The 12276-nt window shown below is 46.3% G+C and overlaps 1 protein-coding gene across 3 annotated transcripts in view; it reads right to left on the reverse strand.

The window, feature by feature from the left end:
- Positions 1 to 621: 621 nt before the first annotated feature.
- The window catches only part of Tekt3 (tektin 3), a 36769-nt gene continuing 25114 nt past the window's right edge, over positions 622 to 12276 (reverse strand). For all 3 annotated transcript variants that reach the window (XM_021177307.2, XM_085829925.1, XM_021177308.1), the window contains 3 exons: positions 11608 to 11830; positions 8231 to 8385; positions 622 to 947 (listed from right to left, as the gene is read on the reverse strand). In XM_021177307.2, the coding sequence (XP_021032966.1) occupies positions 731 to 947; positions 8231 to 8385; positions 11608 to 11830 (595 nt within the window). In that variant the 3' untranslated portion in view covers positions 622 to 730. The remainder of the gene's footprint in view (positions 948 to 8230; positions 8386 to 11607; positions 11831 to 12276) is intronic.

Below are 12276 nucleotides of genomic sequence, written 5' to 3' on the forward strand. Positions count from 1 at the left end.
GGCATGGACTAAGACAGGAAGACCAGAAGGAGGGAGAGACATGAATTCTGGAGTTAGTGGGCAATGACAAAGCAGGGTAAGCATATTGAGATTCAGAGAGAGACACCAAGAGAAAGAGGAGAATGTGAGAAACAAGAAGAAGCCCCTCTCTGCTGTTGCTTCCCATTTCAGAGTGTGTGGCAATGTTGAGGAATGCCCAAGAATTCATGGGCAAGAAGGAAAAGATATGGGAGGAGGTTAGCATCCTGCCATCAGTTTCAAAGGCTAAGGTTCTCCCCTGTGCTTCTCGTGCTCCAAGGCGCTCTACCTCGTTCCACATACCAAATGTCCCACCATGTCCCATTGGGTGGTGAAGACTTTCACACACAGGTCTTTAGGGAACATTCAGGGTTGCTTACAGCATTATGACTCAGGATCTGGTCACCACCACAAGGATAAAATGGTCTTCATTTTCAGCTCATCCATATTACTTATGGAGTGATGAGAATCCTTCGACTCCCATATTTACTTTCTTGAATAGATCGACTACATTTCCTTATTTCTATTCCAGAACCCAGAAAACAGAGAATTAAGGTTTAGGCACAAATGAAAGGCCATCCATGACAAGGTCACGGTGTTTCTGTCAACACAACTCTTTAATAGTGACTATATTAACACTCATTTAGATGCTAAGGTACTGTTTTCTTTCTACCATTTTTTAGGAGTTTGAGAACTACTTTTTCCAGGGTCCCTAGCAGTAGCCCACCAGCCGGAGGGTGTTGGGGTAGCTATTGCGCATGCTCATGCATTTTTCCTGGTCGATGTACAGAGTGTTGGCTTTCACAGCCAAGTCATGCTCCAGGGTGGCTTTGGTATGGGCCAAGGACTGCAAGGTGTCCTCCGAATCCCTCAGGCGCTGCTGCAGAGTCTGGATGGTTTCGTCCACCTCATAGACCTCGTTAACAAGGCTGCAGGAGGGAGCGCATGGTTAGGTGGACGGGCACACTCAGGCAGTCTGTCCCCAGCTGATTTAAGGGACATGTCAAAAGTACTTTTTATATCAAGGGATGCATATATCTATGCATGCTTCCAGAATTACCAGAATCATCCCCTATTGTCAACCCCATTATAGTCTATAACCCAAAAAATAATCTAAACATATTCCTGAGATAACACTAAAATTCCACTCACTTATACACACCACACACACACACACACACACACATCCACATACTGACATACATATTCATGTGGACACACATGAATGTGTGATGCTACTTACAATATTTTAAAAGAAGAAAAATCATAAACACTGGTATTTCATTAAAAAGCAAATGTGAGGGGAAAACCTCTTAACTTAGGTGGGACTTTATACTTTTTACTTTAGTCTTGAAAATGACCTTTTTAGGGTTGAGAAAAGAGCCTTTAATATATAGAATTCTACCCAACCTCCTACCATATCTCAGTTAGGGACATTCCTCGAGTTATAATGTCCCACCGAGACCCTAGGTAAAAAAAAAAAAAAAAAAAAAAAAACCTCCCAGATCTCAAGTCAGAACATTGTAATTTACCAAACCTTGACACGACATAAAGATGACAGTACATGACACTCGTTGTGTTCGCTGTGACTCTGAAACGGTCACAGATGCTTTTTCAGATGTACTGATGAAAATTAGTCCCGAGGACAAAAAGTAAATGACAGCGTCTTCACAAACTGGAGCAGCTCCGCCTCACTGACACAATTCAGGTCTGTCTCGGGCTTCCGGGTTTGTACTGTTTATAGACCTTCCCTAAAGGCCTGTGTGTCTTTTGCATTTGGTCTCTAAGCTGCCTCAGTCTTTGCTCATCTCCCTGCCAGAGCACTGCTACTTATCAACATTTGCATAAATAAACATAACTATTAGACAAGCTTCTGGAAATAGCAGCCATGCATTTTTTTTTTCCTGTCTGCTTGGAGAAACCATTGTCCCTAAGTAACTGTTTGCCTTCTCATTTTGTTTGTGTTTTGCTGCACATAAGAGTTCAGTGTTTACTGGGCCAGCTTCTTTCTTCCCCTTTGGGATTTCTTCTACCATGTTTATATTTAGACCATGGCTCTTCCCAAGAGCAATTACCCACTGATTTGACCAATAGTATCCCCCAGGATACGCCCCTGGGGCACTCAAGGGTAAAACCTGGCATAGGTTATAAAAAGGCAGTCGTTGGTTTTAGGGACTGCTCTCCATGTGAGTCCCACTCTGAGTGTCATGCCAGGTCAAACAGCTTACTCTTACATCCCTACACAAACCCAGACACATGTCCACTCTCCTATGAGCAAATGGAGACATCAGAGGATACCCAGCAGCCATTTCTAAACACTCTGCTTGGATCCCACTCAGTTGAAAACGTAACTTTGATTACAGTCAGCCCTCTGTATCTGGGGCTCTGCATGTACACTCAGTAAGTCACAGATTCAAACTATTTGTCAAAAACGTATTCATGCTAAACACATATGTTATCTTTTTGTTCCCTAAACTATACAATGTAACAACCAGGATTTACATTGCATAGCCATTACAAATAATCTCTCCATGAATGAAAAGTACACAGAAGGATATCAATGGGTTTATATGCAAATTCTGAATCATAAGGGATTTCATGTTTGTGGATTTGGATATCCAAGGGAAATCTTGACACCACCCTAAGGGATCCTGATGGATGTGCATCACGGGTGGTACAGAAATGGAAATGTATTTTCTTCAAACTGCATATCAGAAACGGTTTTGAATTGAACAGTTCCTATGACCAAGTAAGGATTGAATTGAGGCATCCCTAGAGGGAAAAAGGTTTCACCATGACAGACATGTGTCCAAACCACATTAACACCAGAACACAGTGTAACTGTGTAGCTTCACAGGACTTGGCAGCTGGAGAAGGACCACCAGGGGTCATCGAGCCCAGTGTCCTTGTTCCACAGATGAGGAACCTGCGCCCAGAGGATTGATGGGATGTCCTGTCCATGGGCACACAGCCCACATGTGTTTATAAGCTCTATAAGGCTGTCCTGGAAGCGGGGAAGGAAATACAGAGTCTGGGTGGCGTCCTAAGAAACGGGGTCCCATTTCCTGTCCCCACCCTCTCTATTCCTTGCAATGAGACAATAGAAGCAGAGACCCAAGAGGGTGGCCTCGGGACACAGGGCTCCTTTGAGATGACCCATCTCTCTGTCTTTCTTCCTTGTAATCCCCACAGACAATACACAGGATGCTGGCCCAGCTGAATGTCAATAGCAAATAAACAAGTAATTTTTAATGCCAAGTACTTTTTTTAGTCCTAGTACAATACACATACTATGAAGTTTACCATCCTAGAGCATATTCGTGTATACATTACATAGCTGGCTCCACTAACCATCCAGGTGAGGAGCACCACAGAGACCCACAACCTACCTAAAAGTGCACCTGTAATGTACCCTCTACATCTATGGCTCAGATAAATCACAGGAGGAGGAGAAAGGCCGTAGGAGCCAGCGGCCTGGGATTCTTTGCTTCTTACTCAGCATACACACCCACTTTTTGCCCTGAGTCCCTAAACAGCACAGTACAGCAGCTGCTTATTTTAGTACTAATTACGTTGGGTTATGCTAATATACAAATGATTTCATGCATATAGAAGGAAGTGCTCATAGCAAATACTATACCATTTAATATACAGGACCTGAGTGCCTGTGAATTTTGACATCTCTGAGGGTGTCCTAGAACTAATATTACCTCCCCACCCCACCCCCCAATCAGGGAGCTGCAATTAGGAGATTTTTGTTTCTAACTCTCTTAGACTTTTTTTTTTCTTACATTACTAAGGGCAATAAACATAGTTTGTTTTGTACTTATGTGATGCACCCTCTAACCATGCTCTCTTAGACTTTTTAAGAGGAGTTACCAGAAGGCATCTGGATAAGATTCCACAAAGACACACACACACACACATCTCCATGACAAATGAAGATGATCTCACAGCTCCCTAAGGGAAATCCCACCCCCAGTCGGCTTCTGAGTTTCCCCTCCCAGATGCATCCATTGGGTTAGCCCCAGGCTCTGAGGCTGGCAGAGGAGGGACCTGAGAGAGATGACCTCAGCACCCTGTGTCACCTGTGTGCCCCATCTCAGGTAATGCTAACCTCATCCTTTTGGGTGCTGGATTAACTTCTGACTGACTTTACCCCCTCCCCCAGACCTCACAGCCTCCGGTCATAAAAACTAGCCATCTTGCCTTGCAAACACCCCCTCCTCTCCTACTTCCCCCACCCTTCTCAGCCCTACCCCCATCCGTTCCTCACTCCTCTGCAGACCAGCCCTCCAGTGAACTCCCATAGTCTCTGACCTCAGGGGATTCCTTTGCTATCTCCTCACCCAGGGTAACTTTTCTGTCTCTTGAGCTCTTTAATGAAGGCCAACCTCCAACACTAGAGAAAGAGGTACTTCTTGAGACTAGTTTGTTGCTCAATACTACGGTTACGCGTGCCAACAAGCCAAGGGCATTTAGGAATATCTTCCCTATAGACAACAAGGAAGCAGCATCATTCAGCAGGAACAGCACTTACATCCTGTAAAATTGCCCCGCGGCTTATAGACAAGACAGAGGTATGCGTGGGATGAGGATCAACTTCTGCATTCTAGGTGCAGGCGGCAGCGCTAGGGTTCAGGGAGCTGCAAGAAGTTCTAAATCTACAGGATGCACTAAGAATAAGACTCAGACCCAAGACAATCAACAGGAAATGGAGGAGCCCACTTACACACTAAACTCCATCCAGTCTTAGACATGGAAGACCCCAGTAAAGGGTGCCCACCTGCTGGCATGCTGTCCAGCCCCAGGGAGGCAGAGGCAAAGGGATCCTGAGTTCAAGGCCGGCCTTAGATACACAGTTAACCTAGCTCAGGAAAACCAATCACTAGGGGTGGAACTCTGGTGGAGGGCTTGCTTGCCTAGTGTGCTTAACAACCTGGGCTCCATCTCTCCCACCCTCCTGCAGCAGAAAAAAGGGCCACATCAGCTCAGACCACAGAAACATGGTAACATCTCATGTTAAAGACCTTGCGGTTCTCCCTTCCAGTGTCACAAAGTCTGAGAAATCTTCTGAAATGATTCATTTTGCTCTTTACAGCAAATTGGGTTAAAAAGAAAGTTTCTGTTTTGTTTGTGTCTATTTAAGATCCTAGCATATAAAAACTTCACCAGCTCTTCAGGGCTGCTGGAGAGGGCTGGGGGTGGGGCTTACACTGGATGCTGTTTATCACACCCTGCCCCCAGGACCTGCTTCTCCTCTCCCAGTCTTGCCTGGCTTCAGAAGGAATCCTGAACCCTAATGTGTCCTTCCTCCCTGTAGGCAAATGCTAGTCTCGGAAACTCCCGGAGAGAAACTGACAATACCAAAGAATCAATGCCAAAACAAGACACGGAAGACCTGGAGGAAGCAACCTCAGAGAGTTCATTTACCTGAAGCTCTGTGTACACAGCAGAGGAGCATCCCTCCCCTGCAATGGCAGCCATCAGAAACCCACATCACAATCAAAGACACACGTCACTTCCACTTTCCATGGTCTTGGCTGATTTTGGAAAACTATTTTACTGAAGGTGGTCCAGGCTGGTTTTTTTTCTTAATTACAGACTTGAAAACCATTTTACATTCAAATACAAATACGTCTGCTATAGTTTATTTGTGTTAGAATCAAGATTTAAGTCAAGCAGAGCCTTCTCTGGATTTCTACCAACGATGCCAAAAAGGCTTCGAACTGCTTTTGAAAGAGCCGGCTTAGAATATTTTAAATGAAATTAAGTCTTGAAATGAAAACTGCAATTTTTCTCCATCCCCCAAACTCCCAGCCTGAGTTTATGATCTTTCTCAATCTAGACAGACCAAAGGTTGCTTTCATAGTGATCAATTTTGAAAGAAACAAAAAGAAAACATGTTTTTCTCCAAATAATACCATTGGCAGGGATATCCTAACAAGGGACAAAAGCAGGTTCTGTCCTAGAGCCAGTGTGGAAGCAGAGGAAGCAGGCGCATTAGAGGACAAACAGGGAAACAAGAGAAAATGCCAGTGGTCTTTAGCTGGGAAAAAAGCATTCTAAAAAGGGGGGGGGGTGTCTCACTGAGCCTCTCAAGGTGTGGGGGAGGCCTCCGTGCTTGGTGACTCCAGATTCACATTAAGTCGTCACTCAAAACCACATTACGGTGGTTGAAATATTTGCCCTAAAAGTGCAATGAGCAAAGAATAGATAGCCAAGTAGTAATGTAAAAGCCAGGTAGGAGGCATAGAAGGTAGCCTGTAATTCCAGTCTGGGAAAGCAGAAGGCTGGGGGATGGGGATGGGTTGGGGTGTGTTCCTCAGAGCAACTCGCTCAGCTCACCAGCCAGCTCTGGGTTTGATTGAGAGACCTCGCCTCATTGAATGAGGTAGAACGATTCAGGATGATTGCAGACATCATACCCACACGCATACACAACCACAACAGGCAAAAACATACACAGGTCTCACACACAGGCATACACACACATGCACACAGGCATACACGCACATGCACACAGGCATGCACACTTGGAAGAAGAAGTGTATGGGCTGGAGTGTGCCTCCAGGATGGGACATACAGCATCCCCAAGGCCCCAGGTTCCAATCCTAGCACCCAAAGCAAACCTAACACCCCGTGTGCATCTAACTGCAGTCTGAAGAATTTCCTCCACCTCATTTTTGATGACTCTGCAGAAATTGTTTTGAACCCTGAGACTTCAGCTCAGCTTCTTCTAATAATATTTGCCTAAAGAGGGCTGGGGAGAAGGTCGGGCTCAGCGGGTGAAGGACTTGGTGCACAAACACGGAGATTTGATTTCTGATCCCTGGAACCATGAAAAGAGCTGAGTGTGGCTGTGCACTCCTATAACCCTGGTGCTGGGAGGTAGAGACAGGGGCATCTCTAGGACTCCCTGTCTAGCAGCTTGCCGGAAATGGCCAGCTCCAGCCTCAGTGAGCAACCTCATCTCAAAAAGCAAAAAAAAAAAAAAAAAAAAAAAAAAAAGAAAGAAAGGAAGGAAGGAAGAGAGACTAGGAGACACACTAGCAGCCTCTGGCCTCCACAAATGCACAAAATGGGCAACCCCCTGCTCCCACGTGTGAGCGGACACACTCACCCTCAGCAACTCACCATCTAATCCTAACAACTGCTTTCCTGCAGCAAGAGACACACTTCAGCTATCTTGCCTCTGGAGCAGAGGGCAACTTATTCCAAATATCCAAGGGTGTGGAAAGAGCTCATTCTGAAGAGGGGACATCCTGGGTGAACAGTCTGTGTATCAGGAGCCTGGAAGGTGCTACACTAGTTGATACACAGCTAATCTGGGAAGGTCCTTTGTGTATAGCTGCTGTCTGACCTTAGGATGGGGCATGTACTAAGGAACCCATGGTAAGCTGGAAATGTAAAATGTGTTTAGTACACCTAACCCATTGACCACTAAAGTTCAGTTTTGCCTGCTTTAAACTCGTACAGGACATTGATAGCCTGCAACCGCGCAAAATCAGCAGGCATCCAGTACAAAGTCTATTTTAAAACATGTTGGCTATCTCATGTATCTAACAAGTTCTACACTGAAAGCTAAGAGCCATGGGAATGGACAGCGTTTATGGCAAGAGCAGGTATCGAGGGCAAAAGACACCACAATCAGCAACCGAGTTCAGAGGGGCCGTTAGCATGGCAATGTGTCCAGTCTCTCCTCTGATGAGTCCCTGCCCTCCTCTCCACTGGGAAACCACAGAATGTCTGCACCAAGGAAGATGTTCTAGGAAACAAGGACTCCAAATGCTCGGAAACCCAAACCCCGCTGCAAATGCTTCGACTCAATTGAGGCTAACGGCATGTGATTGTACTGGTATCGGTTCAGTGTCTCACAAATATACGGCGCCACATGCACGGCACCAAGCTTACCATTTCAGCCGCCTGGAGTGATCAGTTCAAACACATTCGCGCCACCAGGCAACCTTCACTACCACTCCTATTAAGACTTTCTCCATCTTCCCAAACTGAACCCATTAACCTCCCCCCCTTCCCCTTTTTAACACTTTTAAAGAAGACTTCTTACCAATTCTTGCCATCATCGGAAAACATCCTGAATTAGAGCCCAGCTGTATCCTGGAAGCCCCACCCCAGCCCGCACGCCCGCCCTCCCCTTCTGACCATCCCCCACCCCAACTCCTACCACACCCCCCACCCCGCACACTCTTACCGTAACTGAGCCATATCCCTGCACAGCTCTACGTTTGGCCTCCTCGTTCTCTCATCCAGCCGGGTCTGCGCCACCTTCAGGAAGGCAGACTTTTCCTTGATGGCCTTTTTGATGGATTCTATGGTCATTTCAGTCTGGAAGATCTCCTGCAGGATCTGTGGCAATGAAAAGCAACTGCCGACATCTTGTTGCGGTTCCCTCAGCAACCGTGATACTCCTACCTATGCGCCTCCTGGATCTCAGGCTTCACTGAGAACCTTGCACCTTCCACAGTCTTCTTTCCTTGTGTTCAGAACACCTGCCACATCTCCAACCTTGCTCTCTGTGCCTCCACAGTTCCAAGTCCTCCCGATTTGGGCCCTTTGGTTGTGACTCCTTTCCTTATGGCCTGGAGACAGCCCAGGCAGCACCAGCACATTTTCCAAACTCCATGTGTTTTCTGCCACTCTCCCATCTAATCCCAGTGAGGGTCTCTCCAAGCCCTCCCAAGTTCCCTGTGCCTGTTCCCTCAGCCTCCCACCTACCCAGCATACATCACAGAGGTTCCTGGATTCTGTCTTTAGCACTCACTGCTCGCATGAAAATGCCTCTCAGGGCCAACATCAAGGCCTCCTGGATCTTTCCCTCTCCTTGAAATCGTGCCTCACCTGCTCCCTTGGTCAGCTTTCTATCTGCCCCTTTCCCCACTGCCAAAGCTTTATCCTTGGAAACTCTGCTGCTGCAGAGACCTTGCAAAACCACTCTCATTTAATGCCTGTGTGATCCCAGCACTCCTAAGCCTGCCACTCGGGCTTTGACCTCTCTTCTAAGCTTTGAGCAACCTGTCAAAAATGGTCATGTCTCCTTCTCACCAGAAGAGAAGATGCTTCCTTCTGCTAAACATTCATCTCTCTGATTCCAAGTGGATCCTTCTGTGCCTTCCCAACAAGGGGGCGAGGGGGAGTTGCACCTGCGTGTCCGTGTGTATGTGTATTGTCTCTCCAGGACATGAGACAGCAGGATCAATGTGACATCCCTGTGTCTACAACATGCCTGAGTGGAACTTGGAATGCACCTACATTGAGTTGAACTGTGTGTCCTTCCCCCCACCCCCAAGTTCATTTCTTGAAGTCTCAACCCTTGGGTCCCAGAATGTGACTATATTTGGAGATAGGGTTTCTACAGAGGTCAAGATAAAATGAAGTCAAGAGAATGGGTCCAAGTCTTACAAATGGAGGAATCCTGGACACTGATGGCTATTTTCGGTTTTCAAATTAATCTCAAACGGCGGGGCACACCTGCGAGGGAATTTTTTTTTTCTCTTCAGTACATTATTTGAAGTGGGAAAATCCACTTCTAATTCAGATCTTTGAGGTGGGAAGATCCACCTTTAATCTGGGCCACACCTTCCTCTGGCAGCCTTTATAAAAAGCATGGAAGGAGGAAGATGACCCTCTCTTTGGCTGCTTGCCCTCACACTCTCTAGCAAGTCGGTTCCTCCACTGGCATTAAAGCCCACTTCTTCAGGATTCTGGAAACCAACTGACACACCCAGCCTTAGGAATTGAACAATGACTGGATACTTGAACCTTCTGCTAGTAGACTAGCTAGACCACAGCCTGTAAACCATATTGGTTGTGTGTGTGTGTGTGTGTGTGTGTATAAAACCCTGACTTATACAGACATAGCTATACACAGAGAGGAGGTAACACAGATACATGGAGACAGGAGGCTGCCATGGAGTACAAGGAAGGAGGCCTCAGAGGCAAGCAACCTGTGGCATCTCAAGCTCCGACTTCTAGCCTCTCAGACAGTGAGCACTCTACGTGGCAAAAGGCTTGGCAAACTAACACAGTGGTTAAAACAACAACAACAACACAGAGACACACAAACCACTACCAGTGAACAAAGGGACTCTGTCATGACACCTTCCTAGGGACTTTCAGGATGGAGCTCTACTTCCCTGACCCCCATCTGCCATCCCAGCAACTTCGACAGTGTGGCTCCACCCCACTTCCCAAGTGTCTCTCCTAGGGCACACCATCATGCCAGTCTCACCAGCTTCCTTATGGACCTAAACCCAGCCTCTTAATTTCTGCCTCCTGGACTATGTTCAGGGCTTACCCCTGCAACATTTGTTTCTCCTTCTGATCCCTGAACATGCTTTCTGCTTTTGTCATGGGCAATCCCAGTGCATGACCTCGTACTGTTATCACCTGCTGCCGGAGAGTTAAAACTCTTGGTATACTTTTCTCTGCCCTGTACAATGTAGTACACTGCATGGCTCCGCTATTGTTTACAGCACAAGTTGGATATCGTGAGAAGAAAAGGTGAACTGTGGCTGCCTGGCGGGGAACATGGCACCCTCCATTATGAAATACTACCTTAGAGCAACAGCACCAGGCCTTTAAACAGGAAAAGACAGGCCAGGGCGAGGGCTCAGCAGTCAACAAACAGCACTGGCTGATTTTCCAGAGGACCCTGGCTCAATTCCTGGCATCCCTGTGGCAGCTCACAATTATCTGTAACTCCTTTTCTAGGAGGACCTGGCGCCCTCTTCTGGCCTCCATGAGCACTGCATGCACATGGTGCACAGACATTCATGCAGATAAAAAAATTCATATATATATATATATATATATATATATATATATATATATATAATTTTACAGAAGGAAAAAAAGAAGTTACAAGTGATGAGGAACACTTTCCATAGTACTTAGAAGTAGAGGCAGCAGCTCTTGTTTATCTTGAAATGTGGCTTCTGCATCAACCTTTCATTAAGTTGTTGTTTGAAACCCCTATACTCAGCAGCACAGACTACTTCACAAACTCAGGAACAATCAACACTACCTTTTTGCTTCCTGTATTTGGTCCAGAAAAGGGGTCTGAAATGGTTGACCCCAACTCCTGCTTCCCCGACCATATGTTCTACTAAATTGCCTTCTGAGTTATATACAGCGGTTCATTAAGCTTTATCATAATATTTTTGTTTCCATTGGCTACTAAGAGCCTTTCCCTACATAGTGTGTTCTTTGTGTTCCAAATACCAGTGAGCTCTCATTTCATTTTGACACCTGGCTACAGACAGAAATAAACCGCAGACTTTCTATTGCTTTTCATTTTCCTCAGTCTGGATGGCCAGGAGACCAGGTGACTTATGGCACTTTTCTGGGGGTGGTGAGAGATTTGTGGGCTCAGAGTACCCTGTCTTGTTCATGTCAGTGATGGGGAACTCACAATTAACCCACCTTTTTAGTTCACTTTTCCAATCCTGGAGGTGGAGACAGGGGCCTTGCCTGGGCCAAGTAAACTCTTTGCCTCCTGTCCCCCCACCCCCCCACTCCCATCCCCCATCCCTGGGTATCGCTCTTAGGCAGGGTGAGCACCTCCTTCACCTTCGTTAAGTGAATGTGAATCTTGTTCTTAGCATCGACAGTCTCGGCAATGCGATTGGTGAAAGCCATGTTCACTTTGTTGAACTGATTCCACATCTCATTGGCTATCACAATCAGGAGGTTCTCGGTTTCCTCTCTTAGCTTAGCAGAAGCTGCCCTCTCACTCTGGGAGCGGAGAACATTGTCATCTGTAAACTTGGCCCAAGTCTCCGGCACTGATACCCTGGGAATGGAAAGAGAGGCCAGTGTCAGCTCAGACGGTCTTCAGGGACTGCTCATCCTGAAAGTGGGAGGCCCCAGCAACACCTGTCCTAGACGTGTTGCATAAAGTGGAAACTACAGAATAAAGCTACTTAAAAAGAAAATTCCCTTGCTGGGCAGTGGTGGCACTCACCTTTAATCCCAGCACTTGGGAGGCAGAGGCAGGTGAATTTCTGAGTTCGAGGCTAGCCTGGTCTACAGAGTGAGTTCCAGGGCAGCCAGGGCTACACAGAGAAACCCTGTCTCAAAAAAACCAAAAAAAAAAAAAAAAAAAAAAAAAAAGAAAAAAGAAAATTCCCAAGTGTTTTTTATTTTACTGTTAACTTATAGTTTATTAATAGGCACACAGGAACTCTTCTACCAGAATGGGGATAGATTACTGAAGGGCAAGAACATGCAGGCTCTTTA

The sequence above is a fragment of the Mus caroli genome, unplaced genomic scaffold, assembly GCF_978045245.1.
Source record: "Mus caroli unplaced genomic scaffold, Mus_caroli_1 scaffold_13, whole genome shotgun sequence".
Classification (NCBI taxonomy): Eukaryota; Metazoa; Chordata; class Mammalia; order Rodentia; family Muridae; genus Mus; species Mus caroli.